At 44.6% G+C, this 18,466-nt stretch overlaps 1 protein-coding gene and 1 long non-coding RNA gene across 12 annotated transcripts in view; one reads left to right on the top strand and one right to left on the bottom strand.

The window, feature by feature from the left end:
• Ccdc146 (coiled-coil domain containing 146) overlaps window positions 1-18,466 on the bottom strand; it is a 148,836-nt gene that overhangs the window by 47,300 nt on the left and 83,070 nt on the right. For 9 of the 11 annotated variants that reach the window (XR_005503289.2, XR_005503288.2, NM_001025044.1 and 6 more), the window contains 6 exons: window positions 18,036-18,245; window positions 7,427-7,484; window positions 5,847-6,023; window positions 4,159-4,232; window positions 2,599-2,826; window positions 1,418-1,604 (listed from right to left, as the gene is read on the bottom strand). Coding sequence is in view for 9 of the 11 variants with exons in the window: in NM_001025044.1 (NP_001020215.1) it covers window positions 1,418-1,604; window positions 2,599-2,826; window positions 4,159-4,232; window positions 5,847-6,023; window positions 7,427-7,484; window positions 18,036-18,245 (934 nt within the window). In the remaining 2 variants the exon portion in view is untranslated. The remainder of the gene's footprint in view (window positions 1-1,417; window positions 1,605-2,598; window positions 2,827-4,158; window positions 4,233-5,846; window positions 6,024-7,426; window positions 7,485-18,035; window positions 18,246-18,466) is intronic. The other 2 variants (XM_039108088.2, XM_039108090.2) reach the window with 2 other exon arrangements.
• Window positions 3,163-8,778, top strand: LOC120102212 (uncharacterized). The gene is made up of 3 exons (XR_005503408.2): window positions 3,163-3,301; window positions 4,205-4,254; window positions 8,645-8,778. It is a non-coding gene; the product is annotated as an uncharacterized LOC120102212 (long non-coding RNA).

Below are 18,466 nucleotides of genomic sequence, written 5' to 3'. Positions count from 1 at the left end.
AGTATCTAAAATGTGGAAACAAGAACAATGAACATTGGCAAATCTAAAGGAAGAAATAAAGGGGAGTAAATAAAATATAAGCATATGGGGTAAAGAACCTGCTGTGGAGTGGCCGTAGTCCAAGGCTACCAACAATGGCAGTATACATTAACATCTGAGCTAAAGACAAGAATGAAAAGGTGTTATCTTCTCTGGCCAGATCGCAAGAGTGTGTGCCGTGCATGAGACACATATCAACAAGGATACTGAGAGGCTGAATGGAAACAACACCACAACTGGAGCTAGAGACAGTTGTGAACCACCACGTGGGTACTGGGAATGGATCCCTTTTTCCCTGCCCTCTGAAGAGGAGCTGGTGTTCTTAATCACATGGCTATCATCACTTGAGCCCAGTGACAAGGCTTCTATGGTTAAGTATTTCTCCCACCTTACAGCACCTCATTTCATAACATCCTTCCACAGTTAACACAGGCGAGGGAAAGAGCTAGAAGGCCTCACACAGGCAACAAAATGCCTCGAGCTAAAAATGGCATGTCACTTCTTCCTACAATGTGCACTGTCCTGACCTAGTAGTTATGTGACTTCTTAAAAGCAAAGGACAATACAATGTAAATTTTTCAGGAAGCCAGGAGAAGAGTATCAGGTACAGGTTAGGTTCTGACATGCTTCCAAGAGTTGGAAATGGCTGTTTACTTCCAAGGTCATGAACACCCTCAAGGTCCTAGAACATGGTAATTCTGAAGATAACGGGTTCTGTGTAAACCAGCTGTCTCATCTCAGAGACCTGACCCCATTTTCATCAAAGAATGCACCAACACAGCCATCAGCATAAGGTGTGCTCTCTGCAGGACCTTTCCTGAGGATGGTGTATGTGTATCAGATGCTGTCTGAAGGAAATGAGCCTCCCAGATAGCAAGGGCAAACTGGGAACAGAGGTAGTCATATGATACCCTATTACTTCAAGCATCCTCTCACTAGAGTCTACTTCTGGTGATGTACAAAAAAGTCAGGCAGCTTAATAATGGGTCCTTTAGCTAGTAGTCCAGATAACCAACTGACTATAGACATTTATGCAAACAGATCTGCTCCTTAACCGCCAGATCTGACACTTAAACCCATAAAATTAGATTTGCCCTACTATATACTATATACTGTATACTGTATACTGTATACAGGCCTAGTATTCCAAATTGGCTGGACCAATTACTTCTTTGCCAATCAAAACAAAACATTTGACTAGTCTTGGGCTAGAAAAGACATGGACAATATTACGGGGCTAGCAGCATAACGGGATAACACATCCTCAAATTGCCACCCCATTGTCCCTTTTTTCTGTTAATGGCCAAAGTACAACACTTTTACTTTCATAGAACGCCCTGAGCTTAAAAACATGGAGATGGCATATTTTCAAACCCACCTCTAGTAGAAGCCTCTGATTCAAGGCTTGAGCCTGAGAGAGCGCATCCAAGGACACTTTCAGGAGCAGCTCTGTCTTCTTCAGATTCCGAAAATCTCGTTCTTTCTCTCGTTGCTTACGAGAAAGTTCATCATGGTAATTCTGCTTGTCCATGAGGCAGTTTCGTAGATTGATATCCAAGATCCCTCTGTTCAGATCAAGGGTGAAGATCAAAATCACTTGTCTTATACAGTTTGCTAAGCTCATCAACGACAGCATGCTCAAGTTTACATGCAGAATTTTTTTCACATGACAACCATAAATCATAAGTGAGACCCAAAGCAGCCACTTTTGAGTGTTGGTATCATTTGGAAGTATAATCTTATAAATTGCCTAAATGTAATGGTAGGCTGGGAGACACGGGTTTCAAGTTTCCTTCCTTGAAATTCTACTTTAGCATAGGAAGTAGAATAAAGGCCAGTGGTAGAACAATTGCCTACCAGGGCAAAATCCCAGCTTCAATTTCTAGCACTTAAGAAAAGTCATGGTCTAGGAGAGTCTGCAGTTGTTAAAGGGCTTGAGCCCCCTGCATTCATGTAACACACTGTGACTGGTGGAACCCGCTTATATTCCGAGTGCTGGGGAGGCAGAGATTACCGGATCTCTGGAGCTCACTAGCTGGGTAACCTAGCCTAATCAGGGAATCCAAGGTCCTAAGGAGAGGCTCTGTCTGAAAAGGTAAGGTGGATGACAAAGGGAAACCTCTGGTTTCCACGAGCTCCTGAATACATGTGCATAACCTACCCACACATACACAGACTCAGAAGTAAGGTGTTCCAGTAAGGGATCACACCATGAAATCTCCCTCATCCAGAGAACACTGGGATCATGTTAGAAATTCTACTCACTGATTGGTAAAACTCTGAATTACATAGCATATTTTGGCAATATAATTCCCTTATAGCCAACAGTGGCTTTTATTCTTAAATTCAGAACTATAGAATTGAGGACAATTTAATTGAAGAATAGGAAAAAAAAACTTTCAAAGTGCTTTGGTAATATATTTAATTAATGGTTAAAAATTGATTTAAAATTCTACACATTGCTATTAAAACAGCATACAATCAATTGCTAATGTTTTGACTCTTCAGGACATCATTGATTAAAATTTAGGTGACAGAATGTGCAGAAATATAAGTAACCTTTCAGCTAGCGAGGAGGCTTCATTCTCTTTGGTTAATTCCAATAGTTTAAGCAGTTGGCCATATTCTCGTTCTTTGACTTCTAGTAAGGTTCGCTTGCCCTCAACTTCCTTTATTGTGTCATCCCTCTCTTCTGCAAGAGCACTGACTTTGTTTTCAAGCTTCTTTAAAGAGTCACTGAGCTCTTTCAACTCAAATTCCAAGACAACATTTTTCTTCTCTGTTTCTCTGTAGGGAACACACACGGAAGCAGAAGTAAGAGGACTTATTTTGAGTTCATACTGTCTCTGTTATCAGGCAAAAATATACTAGTCACAAGTTCGCTGAGCTTAGAAGTATGTGAAGGTCAAAGATAGGAGGGAGCTACTTGGAGGTGTGATCATTAGCTTTCTTCATCAACTTGAATCACATGGGAAGAGAGTCTAGGTGAGGAACAATCTACGTTGGGTTGGCCAATGAGTATGTCTGTGGGAGACTGTCTTAAGTAAATTGTTGTGGGAAGACACAGCCCAATGTGAGTGGCCCCATTTCTTAGGCAGGGAGGTCCTACATTGCATAAGGGGGAAGAAATCTAGCTGAGTAAAGCAAGCAGGAGAGCATATGTGTTTTCATATCTCTCTGCCCTTGACTGTGGGTGTAGCATGATCACTGTTGGAAATTCCTGCTTTGACATCCACACGATGATGGACTGTATCCTGGAAATGTAAGCTGGAACAAACTGGTTTCTTTCCTATCTGTCAGGGTATTTGGTCGTGTGTGTGTGTGTGTGTGTGTGTGTGTGTGTGTGTGTGTGTGTGTGTGTGTGTTAGAGAGAGAGAGAGAGAGAGAGAGAGAGAGAGAGAGAGAGAAACAGAGAAAGACAGAGACAGAGAGACAGAGACAGAGAGGTAGACTAGGACAGGGAATAACTTCCTGGAATGCCCCCTGAAAACAGGCATTTGCCCATTTCTCCTCAGATGTCACTCTGTCACCTACAGTTTCTGCTCTCATTGTGACTAGCCTCCTGGACCAGACCTGACTCTGTTAACTACACTTCTGGTGATCTTGGATTTCACAATCACTACGGCTCCTTTTTCCTTTATTCTTTTAAGATCAATTGCTAGAGTAATCATGTTGTTTCTCAGGAATAGTTTTTATGTGCACCAATCTTGCACTTCTTTTTGATCACTAAAATTCTGAGAGCTTCTCGGTGATCTCCACGCTGAGGTCTACCCTGGTTGTCTGAGGGTGAACTGAGAGACGCAGAGGGAGGAGTTGCTATCATTTGGGCTGTGGTTGCCTGAGGGTCATTCTGGACCAGGAAGTTCTCAGATCAAATGGTTAATCCCAGGCCCTGACGAAGTCGCTGAAGGTCTATATAGAAATAGAATTTATAACTTGAAATAGAATTATCATCGTTTGCTGTATTATTGTCTTTTAAAGAACACGATACATAGAACCCATGTGGGACCAGGATCAGGTATTTCCAAGATTATAACTGATAAACATTATAACATATAGACACATTATTTGGGAGAGGGTATCTTAGGAGGAATTTAGAGTAGAAGTATTAAATCATACATTTTTCTGCGTGTTAGTTTTTCTATCTCCTTTGTAATTTGTACAGGAACACTTTGATGATGGACCACGTCATCCTAGTAAAGAAATACAATCATGGTAAGCTGTGTAGTCAATTAAGCAAGCAATTCAAACGAGAGAAAAAAGAAAATCTTACAGGGTTCTTACCATCTACCCTACACACTTTATTTCCTCCAATATCCACACGGGCCTTATAAGGTTATTATTACGGTTGTTACTATCCCAAGAAGCAGCTGACAGAGTAGGGCAGCTTTGGGTGCCCCTCTGAGATTCCCTCTTCCCTGGCGTGGGAGAGGGTAAGGAAGTATGGAGGAGGCTGTGTGAGGTTGTACCGCATGCTCTTTGACTCAGGAGAATGGCCTCTGTGGTTCAGTTAAAGATCTAGGGTTCTTTCTGGTGCCAGGCTGAGACTAGAGTTCTACAGCAGATAGAACTAGAGTTCTATCTGGCCCATCTTCTCCCTTAGCTCTGTCCTGCCCTGCTGTGAGCCCCATAGATTTCCCCCACATTAAGGGCCTTGGACACTGTTTTCAGGGAGTCCTGCCTCAGACTGTGAAAGGAGACATGGAAAACAAAAACAAAAACAAACGAAAAGAACAACAACAAAAACCAAACAAACAAACAAAAAAAAACCCTAAACCACTTGCAGGCAGTCACGCGGCTCGTACGTGCAGGACCGAGGTTGGAAACTAAACCCGTGGACCTTCATGCTCTGCAAGCTGTACGCATTGGTAGAAAGCTCATTGTAGGCATTGTGCGAGGAAAGAGACCCTTCTTATCTGAGGTGCTCGATAGATTTTGAGCTCTGGACCCACACGTGAGCATGAGAGCTAAAGGCCACGCTGCACTGACAGGGTGGAGTGCTTCTCTCTGTAGGATCTTCCTTAATCCTGGAGCAGACCCAGGCTTTACAGGGCTGAGGCATGGCAATTTGGAAGCCCCTCTTCGGGTAAAACGCTGCAGCTGCTAACTTAGTACAAGCCCTTGGAAGAGATCCCTGCATGTGATGTGCCAGAAGCTGAAGCTCCCTGGGTTCTTGGCAAAGGAGTCTCGTCTTAGTTCTGATATCCCCAGAGAAGATGGGCGTGTGGTGAGCGACTGCTCTAAGATCTTAGGGGAAAAGGTCAGACCCAATCATAATTATTTTCTAGGACAGTGAGTTTTGGGAGTTGTTCTTTAAATAACTCTAGGTTCTTTAAGTTGTTTTGAGAATTATTATACATTTTTCAAAATAAAATTAATTGTAATTCGTTACTTCCTAAAACATTAATATAGGCTCCTAGTCCTTTTATGGTAAAAGGAGTGGAGTCAAGCACATGGGTATAAGGCAATACAGACAGATACAAGAGGGTAGAACGTTCTGTTCCTTCCAAGGAATCATGTGTGTTGGTGACCCTCACTGCAAATGTTGGAGGCCCATTCGTTGAGCCTAGGCCTGCAAATTAGGACAGTATGAGTGAGCCTTCACGTGTCCTTTCCGGGCAAGCACCCTCAGGCCCTTTGTAAATCCTTAGGCTTTAAATTGCATTTGACAGTGTCCTTCATGATGCTCACCCGTCGAGTCTGTGTGACTGCTCTTTTGGTCATGTAGGGTAGCTACCTCTCCATCCCTGTGTGTTATATCCACACGGGTGCAATGTTTCAACGTTGACGGAGTGTGCACAGCATACCTTTAGGCCAACCTGATAATCCATCAGTTCTTCCAGCTCCTTCTGCTCCTTCATTAATTGCTTCTGCTTGGACACCACGTCCTCCCGCAGGTTTTTGATCTCCAGTCTCTTCTGGATCACCTCCTTGCGCAGTTCTTCAGTGCTTTCTTTCAGGAGCTTTGTCTTCTTCTCTATTTCCTTGAAAAGTTGTGACAATGGCCCATTAGACAGTCGGGGCGAGCGCTCCACTGCCTAAATGTGAAACTAAAACCAGTCCCACTCACCACATTCATTGTACGTGTTCACAGACTCGCGATTCCCCGAAAGTTAGGGGGTCTCAGGCCTGACACCGTCAGCCACAGCATGAAGTTTATGCCATGTTAACTAAGCCTGTGATCGTTTTGACGTCTTTTTAAAAATCGAGTGCTTCATATTTTAAATGTTTTCTGTGTTAATCTTTATTTCATACCAAAAAGCACTGTGAAAATGTACATTCTGTTTCTTGTGGCTTTGAGATTTGACAAAGTCAAATGCAAATAAACTGAATATGTCTCATGGCTAGCCCGGGTCATACATGGCAGCTAACCATGAGGAGGCTCGGAGTTCTACACACTAGGACCCACACTTACTGACACTGCCTCTGCAGTCTCTCCTTCAGTGTCCTCTGTCACGCTCGCAGGATACTTGGCTTCCTCTGCCTTATTATCTGGAGTGGGGTTGACTTACAGATGAAAGCTGTCTTATGCTCAGAAGGGCTGTCTGCTAATAATGGCCAAGTGCATAGATTGATTAGCCTGCTCTGAGCTTTCTTTGAGATTCCTACCAACTGCTGGGAGGGAAAATAAGTTACCTAAGTCTGTAACTAAAATTCAAATTCAAATTGCTTTCTCTCCTCTCCTCTCCTCTCATCTCCTCTCCTCTCCTGTTCTCTCTTTTCCCTGTCTCTGTCTCTCTGTCTCTGTCTCTCTGTGTGTCTCTCTGTCTCTCTGTCTCTGTCTCTCTGTCTCTCTCTCTCTGTGTGTATGTGTGTGTATGTGTGTGTATGTGTGTGTGTATGTGTGTATGTGTGTGTGTATGTGTGTGTGTGTGTGTGTGTGTGTGTGTGTGTGTGTGTGTGTGTGTGTGTGTGTCTGCCTTGCAGTTTTGGCTCCACCTAAGGTCTCAGCTACTGCTCCAGTGCCTGCCTGCCTTTTGCCATGTCAGTCTCTCTAACCTGTGTAACCATGAGCTCCAGATTATATGCTTTCTTTTATATGTTGCCTTGGTCATGGTGTGACAGTGATGTCTTTATGAACCAAATCTGGGAAGCTCAGAAAGCTCCGAATGCCGTGGCAACAGAAGAGATGTTCTTAAGTGACAAGCACAGAAACCCATTTTCTTCTAGAAACAAAGCAAATGCTGTCACTACGCAGAGGCTAACACAGGTGCCAGCACAGAAAGTCTGTACCGCGCCTCGCATGTGTCCAGTCACAAGTGCATGTGTCTTCCTTTTGGCATCGGCAGTGACCGTGGATTGTTGGTGCCCCAAATGTTCCAGGGTGTGGCTTTATTTTTAAAGGGGTTTTTGAATACAGCTGCATTTAATAAACTCTAATACTTACTCCTGGCTTAGGTATCTTCTCAAATTCCTTCAATACAAGACTCTTTTCTTCCGTTAAGCTGCCAAAAGAAAATAGCATGTTTGACAAAAAGTACGGAAGAGTAAGTTCTTTCTGTCCAGTGCCTTTCTATTTTCTCTCTCAGTAGGGTTCCCAGTTTAGTCTCCTCATATCCTAGGGTCCTCTCTCGATGATGGCTTTGATTCTTCTTTTCTTTTCTTTTTTTTTTCTTTTTTCTTTTTCTTTTTTTTTTTTCGGAGCTGGGGACCGAACTCAGGGCCTTGCGCTTGCTAGGCAAGCGCTCTACCACTGCGCTAAATCCCCAACCCCATGGCTTTGATTCTTGTTGGCCCTTAGGTGTGTCCTCCCACCCACACTCCATCATACATATGTACCTAAGAAGGCAACTCTCTGGGCATGTTCTTATAACCGTCCTGGACCACGGGCATCCCTGTGGCCTGGGACTCCTCCCAGACAGGCTCTGGACTTGATCTCTCCATGTTTCCACCTCAGATTACTACTGGGGCCTTCCAAAGGCTGTGCCTTGCTTGCCTCCACCCATGCCCTTGATAGTCAACCCTCCTTCAGTTCAGTGATTTTAGCAACATAGACAAGGTCTCATCGCTTTTCTGCTCAACCACATCCAGTCAAACCTGGACTAAGCTGAAACTCTGCATCATCTGACTCTCCGGTCTTGCTGCTCAACACATTTCCCTCTGGCCAACTTGGCCTTGTTCCCACCTCAGGCCCTCTGGCCTGCCTGATGCCTCTGCCTGGCTTACTCTGGGCCATCCTATTAACACAGTACCAACAATTCCAAGCAGGCTAGTTTTTCTGTCCTGTATAGTGCTCCTCGATGCCTGGTATTTTGTCATGCACTAGCTTTGCAAGGACAGAGACTTTGCTCTGCTTACTCCGCACCACCATTGCTAGAAAACAGTTGACACTCAATAATCAGTAGCAGGAATCGAGTAGATGACTGAAGTTGGTCCAGTCCCTATTTTCACTCTTTGAAATACATAATTTGTGTACTAAATGAGGATAAAGAGGCACCCAGGGGAGTAGAGCTGCCCAGAGATGACCCATTGCTTCACGTTATTTACATCCGAGTTGGAAAACTACCATTGACATTATGAAGGGAAGACCCTGCAGATGTTCACAGCTGACAAGAGGGGACATCCCAAGAGCTCCCACGTTTTACATGACATTTGTATTCCTTAGGGATGGTATTACAGAGAAGCACCACCAAGGGAGACATAGAGCCATGAAGCAGAAGAAACCTAACAGAGGTCCTTGGCACCTGGACACTCGAGGAAGGATGTGTTTCCGGTGGATATTGCATGGGGATACTTGAGATCGATGCTTTTCAGCATTGTTTCCATCCCAAATCATAACGGCTCTGTATGAAATCATGACAGTAGTAGGCATGCTCAACTATACACGTCTACCTCGTGGTCATTCAGCTAAGTTCATGCTCTGTCTTTAGCCCTGGTGACAAACACACTTTTTATGTGTTATACCCTTTTCCCTTCCTGAATACATAGGAATTTATAGCTTCCCTTGCATTTGGACTGGGGAAAATGGAAGGTCAATGTCACCTGTCTTCCCAGCCACACTGAATGGAAACCACTTGGCAAGCATGCAGGGTGGGGGCTGTTTCACTTTCACTGAACTATGTCAGAATGTAGAAACACACTTTTTTAAAAAAAATAAGGCCACTGCTTGGGGCTGGAGAAAGAGGTTAAGAGCTTTGTCTGCTCTTCCAGAGGATCTGAGTTCAAATTCCAGCAACCATATGGTGGCTCACGACCATCTGTAATGCGATCCGATGCTCTCTGGTGTGTCTGAAGACAGCTAGAGTGTACTTATATATAATAAATAAATAAATACATCTTTAAAAAAGTAGGGCCATCGCTTCTCGGCCTTTTGGCTAAGATCAAGTGTAGTAAAAAAGTAGGGCCATTCCCAACCAAAGAGCGTACATGGGCCGGTCCAAAGCCCCTGGCACAGATGTAGCAGAGGTGGCCTTGTCTAACCTCAGCGGGAGAGGATGCACCTAATCCTGTAGAGATGTCCCAGGGTGAGAGGATACCTAGGTATCCTAGGGAGGGCACCCCCTCAGAGGTGAAGAGGAAGGTGTGAGGGGAGAACTCTGTGAGGGGGAACCAGGAGGGATGTAAATAAATAACATAATAATAATAATAATAATAATAATAATAATAATAATAATCAACTTGCTACACAGTCCAGGCTGGCCTTGAACTCACAGAGACCCACCTGCCTCTGCCTCCTGAGTGCTGGGATTAAAGGGATGGGCCGTCACACCAGGTCAGAAACACACTTTCATGTTACTCTGCAGCCTCAGTAACATTTATGTCCCATTGTGGCTTGGCCGCACTGGGACCTAACGATTTTATTCCCCCTTCTGTTTCCAAATTTCCAGTGAGAAGCAATGACTTCCGAGTCAGTATCTCCAGGCGGAACTTCACTGGAGTGCCAAGGTTTCACTTCTCAGCTCTTAGGAGACAAAGCCAGGCTTTCCCAGTTAAAGTCCATTTGTCCTCCTCTGAAGCCTCACACTTTCCACCCCATCCCATTTCCAAGTGCACAAGCTTGGAAACCACTCTTGAGTCTTCTCCACTTCTGGCCTCTTTCTCAGGGTTAGAGCCTTCTGCTATTATCCCGTGGGACTCTCGGGTTCTCTCCCTTTACCCTCTCTGCTTTCCAGACAGAGTATTTTCTATTTGTCTTGGAGTCACTGACTTTTCTTACTTTCAACCTCGGTTCACCCATCGGTGGATTGTTAAGATTTTCAGTTATTGTATTCCTCAGTTCTAGAATTCTTACATGAACAACTTGGAGGTATTCTATTTGGCAACATCTAGGACTGTATTTTGGGGCTTACTTTTGTAGCGAAAACTGAAACAGCTGGAAACACTTAAATGCCATGGAGAGATGTTCTTTGTAAGCTGTGGCTTCTGCGACTTCTGTTTGTCCATTAGTCTTGTTTGGTGTTGCTTGTTGGTGTGTGCATGCAGAAGCTGCAGGAGGATCTTCTCGTCACTCAATTCGGGAACCTGCAGCATGCAGGCTGATCTCTGCTGTCTCTTCCCAGGCAAGCAGAGCTTTGCCTGGCCCTTCACATGTGGAAACCTCATTGAATGGCTATGCGATGGGATTCTGGGCGTTACTCAGAGCCCATGAAAACAGTTGATATTTTGGCTTTAGTAGACATGGTTCAGCTCAGGTCAAAAGATGCAGCCAGTCTCTGGCAGCTATGGCTCGAAGGCTGGTTTACGTCTCAGCACCTTTGCACTGCGATCTGGTGCGCCCCTGTTGGGACCTGGAGACCTGACCACTTAGCTGGGTCTCAGTTTCAGCGAGCTGTGTGGGATGAGATCCACGAATGTGTAGTGAGAGGGTGAGCCAGGAAGACCATGAGCAGCTCGTTTACCTTTACAAGCTTTCTCTGAACCCTCATCAGCAAGTTCAAAATATTTGGATTTCTCCCTGCTGGTCTTCAGGGTAAACTTGGAGGGTTTTATCAGCAGCTGAGCAGCCTGGGAGAAGTAAAACACCCAAGTCTACTTGGCTCTGACTTTCCGAGTAAAAGACGGAAAATAAGTCCAAGTGGTACTGCCCTGCCTGTCCCAAGAAGGGCTAGAGTGGACGGGAGAGCATCTGCGGAGTTCGCAGCCCAGGGCCCAGGGCCCACTCAAACACTGACACCTGATCACAGGGTTAGCTAACGCTTCCCTTCCTCCAACCAGTGCCATCACCTGCTACAGTCTTCTTATAGGAGCTCCTTCTCCATGGCATATTGTGTCTGCTCAGCAAGAGAACACAGCCAGATTCGAAGCACCTAGAATCACTTGGGTTACCAAGAATGCTTGGGTTACCAAGCTCCATGTTTAAAACAACTTTAATTAGTAGATTGGGAGTTCCAATTGATAAATAGCACATAATACAAGACTGGAGGGGTAATACAAGCAGAGACATGGCAAGTCCAGGGGAAAATGCAAGGATATACCAGGAATTAAGAACACTGCAACAAAAGCAAAGAGTGCCTGTCACGGGACATCCGCAGAATGGACACACATGGCCGAGAAGGAACCACTGAGTTTGAGGAAATCTCAATAAAAACCTCAAAAGCAAGAGAAAAAACACTGAAAGAAACCTAACTTTGGGCAACTATGGAGGCATGGTATGTACATAATGGGAATATCAGAGGAAAAAGAGAAGGGGGCGGGTGAACTGAAATATATTCCAAGTCATAATGACTGGAAATTCCCTTATATTCATGTTAGAAAATAAATTACAGACCTGGAAAGCTTGAAGAACCCATTAGGCAACACGAATGCACCTTAAAACTATCAAAAGGAAATTACAGGAAAAAATATAAGAGAAAATAAGATTGTATAAAAATTGGAGGAAAAGCACGTGGCATCCACAGAGAAGCAAGGGCTAGGACAACATCCGGCCCCTTTCAAAAACCACGAGAGCAGTTACACCTCTTGAGAAACAGCATCACATCACAGCCTCAGGGGTGTCTCCTAGGTGATTCTGAATCCAGTCAGGTTGACAATGAGGATTAATCAGTACAAATGTTAACTCAGCCATATCAATAATCACCTTAAATGACAATGAAAACACAGGTTGTAAGAATGGATAAAATAATAGATCCTGTATACATAGATTGTCTACAAGAAACTAGTTTTAAATATTCATTTAATTTGTGTATATGTACAAGCATCTGTGTCTCTGTGTCTCTGTGTGTATGCATGTTTGCATGCACATGTATGTGCGTGGGTGTCTGTGGGAGGATGATGAGGGTTTCTCTACAGGTAGAGCTAGAGTTTATACACAGTTGTGGGACACCAATGTGGGTGCTTCCAACTCCACGTGGGTCCTCTGGAAGAACGGAGAGTTCTCTTCAGCCACAGAAACCCATTCTACAAACCTGCAAGTTAAAAGGAGGTGGAGGGCAGACCACCGTGCAGTGGCCGCCGTACCAGTTTGAGTGTCTTTAATCTGAAAGTCCAACATCTGAAATGTCTCAAATTCAGAAACTTTTTGAACACCCGGGAGTTTCCAACCCCAGATTTTGGATTCAAAGAAATGATCTCCGATTACGGTTCAGGACTTGAACACACCTCCCTCCAAGTTGCGCAGACAAAAGCAGAAAGTCAGCAAGGGTCTTGATGAATTCCCGTAGGACATAACTGACGGGTCTAAGACATTTGTTTTTAAATATCGACCGTGACCTTGAGATTAATAAACAAAAATCAGTAAAAAATACTAGCAAGTACAGGTGGAGAATGGGGACAGGCAGCTGATTTCCTGTTGATGTGAATGACACAGAAGGCAAGAGTCCTTGGCCTTTCATTTTGGCCACTGAAGTGAGGTGACACAGTACACAATGGAGACTTTAGATACTGCTTCACTGGGATTAGACACAACGTTCTAAATTAAGTAACAACAGGTTGATACACTCATGTACTTCCTTCTCTCAACAATCGTATTTTGAGTTCTATTTTGCACAGATTTTTTTAAAAAACAAAATTGTGCACTTAATCATCAAGTGCCTTTGACATTTTCCCCCAAATTTTCTCAGCTCAAAGTTTCAAACACTGAAGATTGAACTATGTGATGAGGTTAGCGGCAAGTGGAACTCTGTGGTGTGCTGTATCAAGCAGATCCCACCAGTCAGCAGACCCAGGAACAAGGAGCCAAGGCATGCATACGTGTGTGCACCGGGTTTCATTCTAGCATATTTCATTGGTCATGATGTACAGTGATGATGGTCTTCATCGGTCATGATGTACAGTGATGTTGGTCTTCATCGGTCATGATGTACAGTGATGATGGTCTTCATCGGTCATGATGTACAGTGATGATGGTCTTCATCGGTCATGATGTACAGTGATGATGGTCTTCATCGGTCATGATGTACAGTGATGATGGTCTCATGATGTCCGTCAGATAGAACCTGATATAAACGAGTTCTTCTGAGCGCAGATTCCAGCTGAATTGTTCAGAGTTCAGTACGCATGGCTTGGCCCTTAGAATTACCTTTCCCCTACACTGACACACCACTTTGGGCATGCTGCCACCAGGGGGTGGTCGAGTGCTGCCAGCCATTGAGGATGAAGGAAACAATGGTAACAGGAAGCCAAGACAGAGGTTTGTAGTCGTCTCTTTAAATAAATATAAAATGGTGGGTTTTTTTGAACAAACACAGAATAGTTAATTATGTAGGACTGTTAATACTAGTTGCATTTCTATTACAGAATTTCCCCTTTAAGGAACACAGACTTTTATTTCCTTTGAGAGGTGCATGCTTCTACTCCCAAAGATCATGAACTTTCAACACTGTGTACTACAGAAGGTCATTTCATTCTTCCATGCATCCTTAGTAAAATTCTATTAACTACATATGCATGGCTGAGTTTATTTTTATCGAATTCACTATAATATTTTCCTAGTGGCTAGACAGATTCCACAACTAGTAATTGACTAGCTATTCTCGAGCTTTCCTATGGGGAGTATATACTACCATAAAATACTCCTAAGTATTGTTGCTCACACACCAGGCCTGCTGTATGTAGGAACTGTACACACACTTCTATAGCCACACTTCTGCAATGTTATACAAATAAAAACAAGAGGTAAGTACTTTCCCTCAGTACAGTCCTGGCTGCGACAGGTAGGGGGAATCAAGAGTTGGCTCCAGGCACCTCAGGAATACAACTTGCTAAAAGACAGACAGCCTTTCAAAACTTCAGATGAGTTTCAATTGCTTACATTTATAAATAATGTCACAATGTTGACAGATTACATTTCATCTGTTTTTTTTTTTTATTTTCATTTTTGTATGGCATTACCGGGACAAGATTAGTTTTGGTTTTTTTTTTTTTTTTTTTGGATATGGTAATACATGCCACATATTAGAGTACATATTAGCTCTTAATCTCATATTCAATCTAATTTTTCTTACACCTTCCACACTGAAGGAGGCTTCAATATCAAAGTTCCTTAGTATCAATTTTCTGCATCAAAATTGCCCTAACAGAAACCAAGCCATGGACATTTATGGTTTTCAGGAGCACAAGAACAGGGATAAAGTACGGTGCCTGACAGTGCAGTTGGTGAGTGAAGGTGGGTTTCTGAAGTGATCTCATAACCATCTCGTAGTGCAGACTTTCCAAAGCTGGAGAGGGGCACCGTGTTCCTGTTCTTGGTATGCTCAAATTTTAGCATCAAGGTCTGGTTGACCTTGAGGGAATCCTTGGATGTGTCTAGGACGAAGCCAGAGCTAAGATTAAGAGACCAACTGTTACTAAGTTCCAACTTGAAACAAAACCACACAGGTAGCTTGTAAAACATTCACATAGGGGGGCTTTAGGGGGCTTGCCTTGGTGAGGGGCAGAAATCATAGCCCTTGGTTCTGGGACTCGTCTGCCTTCTAGCTGATAATCTCAGATGCTTCTCTTCCTGTTACTTAAGGATTCATCTGAGGAACATTTCTAAAACCTGCTCTAGAAAGACTGGTTAGTTTTGAGCTGTGTGTTCTCAATGAGCAAGGCTGCTCACGCTGTGTCATCTCTTCTCTCTCAAGGACTCTACTGGTGTTGCTAAAATCACCTCACTGAGGGCGAGGGACATAGGACACAGGACTAAGACAAAGTATAATGATACGTTTGCATGAAAACGCCACAATGGAACACATTACTCCTATAATAAATTAGCGTTTATAAACATCACTTCTGATTCTTTGGGCAAGAACAGGAGATAGATTGGTCAGGTACAACGGGACATCAAAGCAGCGATTCAGAAAAGGTCTTTGCTGAGACCAGAGGGGAGAGTTATGGTTCCTCACCCTTGTCCTCTCCTAACTGAGCAAGCCTGCCTGACGGCTGCAATCACTAGTCACTGGAACTGAGTCATCCAGACGCCAGGACATCCCTGCACATGCCCGGCTCAAGTGTCAGAGCTCTCCCAGTCCATACCATGAGGAAGGTCACTGATCAGTCACAGCCTCGCTTCCCCAACTGACCAAGGCTTGCCAGAATATGTCAGAGTCAGACTGAGAGACACATTGTACCGACTGCCCAAATTTTAGGGATTACTGGAAACCAGGGAGACTCAAAAGGCAACAGAAAAGGGGAACATTGGAGAACATATTGGAACTTTTTATCAGAGAAAGCTTTTAGAAAATTAATGACTTCCTTGGTTGCAAAATAAGCTCCCTGCAGCATGAGTTTAACTACCTATTTACCTATATTTACTTAGCTCACTTAAACATGGTACACATTTTCTTCCTGAAGTGTATTTACCAAAAGATCAGCTGTGAGTATGAGCCCTAAACTAAACCTGTGTAACACAGATTTAATTATTAACTAAATCAAAACAAGTTACTGACCATTAGCATCTATTAAAAAGCTTATTCTATGTGAAAACGGTTGTTGGGCCAGAGGCAGAGGCAGAGGCAGAGGCAGAGGCAGAGGCAGAGGCAGAGGCAGAGGCAGAGGCAGAGGCAGAGGCAGAGGCAGAGGCAGAGGCAGAGGCAGAGGCAGAGGCAGAGGCAGAGGCAGAGGCAGAGGCAGAGGCAGAGGCAGAGGCAGAGGCAGAGGCAGAGGCAGAGGCAGAGGCAGAGGCAGAGGCAGAGGCAGAGGCAGAGGCAGAGGCAGGGGGATCTTTGTGTCTTTGAGGCCATCCTGGACTACTTAGTGAGACGCTGTCGCAAACAGTATAAGAAAAGGAAAGCGGCAGATGAGGAGGAGGAGGAGGAGGAGGAGGAGGAGGAGGAGGAGGAGGAGGAGGAGCTGGCAGCGGCAGCAGCCAGGAGGAGAGCAGCCAAAAGAGAAGCAACCTGATGTTGCTCTTGTCAGTGGCCAGTGACTCAGACGTTCCTGAAGATGCTGGGGTGGGGGTGTTGGGCACTTGGTATTGTTAGGTGTATAATGAGAGCTTACTGTGCTGAACTGACAAACATCGTCTGTATGCTTGGATGAATAGCTTTCTCTCCTTGGCTTTGCTTATTTTTATCTATGGGTGGAAATGCCTACTTTTTCCCCGGGCGTGTTGAGTGGATTTATTTCTGTACCATGGACTATCAAGTGTGAAGGCAACGGAGCAAACACAGCCCATTATTCTTGCCTGGAATTCCCTGTGCTAACAAAATTGTCTTTATGGAAATGAGCTTATTAATTCCAGAGCCGTTGATATTTGAGGATACAAGGGGGTCTGCTCAGCCTAAGGTACCACATGCTTTTGGCTGTTCTCATTCGGCGTGAGTGGTAACACAGCATCCTAAGGAGCTGGGGGTGGGGGGAGGACGGTTTGCCTGTCTATACCTAAAAAGCGCACCCCCCCCCAATTCTCCTTTCTTGGCAGGAATACTTGGAAATTTTAAACAATTTAAAAACCAGCTGACTTATGTGTTCCGTACCCTTTCACAAAATGTCACGAATTCCTATTTGCAAGACTAATGAACAAGCCCCAATTGTTTTAGTTTCATTGTCTCTTCGGCTGAAAAGAGTGCTCGTGGAAACAGCTGCTTTCCTTTTATAGTTCTATCTGGAGAGTTTGAACAAGTTTACACTGAAGGACACACAGAGAAAAGCTGCCTGACTTTTTTTCTTTCTGAATAGAATTCTGTTCATTTAAACTGCTTCCTTTATCTAACCCTCAGTTGAAAAACTTAAGCAACAAGGAAAGATCTCAAGATCCGGGGTCCACATGGTTTTCTGGAAGCTGCTCAGGCATTTGTTGTCTCCACGCAGGGCTGAATTGTGTTTGCACTGTCTGAAGTCTACATACTGTTAAAAATAGCCAAAACGCTGCCACCTTAAATAGCAACAGATTCTAGGAGGGCAGGTTGGACTTTCTTCCCAGTACCCAGACGCAGCGCCCAGCACACCACAACTCAAAATTACAGTCACCATGCAGTGGGGCAAGCCGAACTTCATGGAAACAGGACAGGGATTTGGGGAAAAGTTTACCCTCCCACTGGTCCCTGCTTTGCTTCACTAAGTGACTCCCCTCTAGGTCTGAATAAGCCAATGGATCTTCTGTGAGGGTGTCACCTTTTCTTCAGTAAGAGGAGACAAAGGTTAACTTACAGGATCCTGTGGCTGCCGTGTTAGAAGGTAAAGTGGGGGAGATATGACCTAGGTGCCTAGCAGCATGATGGGGTATAGTCAGGAGCCACCACTATCCAGGGGACAGGATGACAGATACAGAGACAAAAGAGGCAGGGGAGCAAGGAGGTGCCAAGTCCTTGCTCTGTTTTCCCCCCAGTAGTTTCTGAAGCTCAAAACATGTCAGGGATTTCAGTTTCCAAGAGTTCTATGTCCAGCACTTGTGTGATGCTTTAGTGCAGGGAACCATGAGGAAAACTAACTGGGCTTGTAGTGGTTAGCTCAGACTCCTTATACCCAAATGCTCTCCCAAAAAGTCACATGGAAACAGCCTATTGCCAGCAAGCAGGGAACTCAGCTAGTCAGCCTGTATCCACAGTGGGACAGTGAAACGGATTTCAGGGATCTGGGTCCTCACCTGGTCAGCCTGCACCTGCAGGGGAGCTGTCCCCAGGGCACCCGGTCCTCACCTGTTCAATCTGTACTGAGTGTGGTACTCCCTTTCTTGAACTGCAGTGTATTCATTTTGGTACTTGAGCAGCTGCTCCCGAAGTTTGCTGACCTCAGTGGTGAAGACATTGGGAAAGTCATCAGCTTCCTGCAGACGGACCTGCTGCTGCTGGATCTGCTCTGTGAAGCGCTTGGCATTCTCCAGTAGCTGCACCTCAGACTCCTGCGTGCTGGATTACAAAGATATTGACGGGGGGGGGGGGTTCGAGCTTTCAGGACACCCCTCCCCCATATTCCAGAGAGGATTTGGGGATAGGATGGGAGCATATTGCAGCTGTTCCCACTCCTGGATTCAGTTTGATTCAGTCATACATGGAGCTAAGGTCTCAGCGCAGACAAGGTGGAGGCTCACTCCACCCTCTGGCTGGGAGATGTATGCAGTCAGCCGCAA

This window comes from Rattus norvegicus, chromosome 4 (assembly GCF_036323735.1).
Source record: "Rattus norvegicus strain BN/NHsdMcwi chromosome 4, GRCr8, whole genome shotgun sequence".
Classification (NCBI taxonomy): domain Eukaryota; kingdom Metazoa; phylum Chordata; class Mammalia; order Rodentia; family Muridae; genus Rattus; species Rattus norvegicus.
This window is presented reverse-complemented; position numbering and strand designations above follow the sequence as displayed.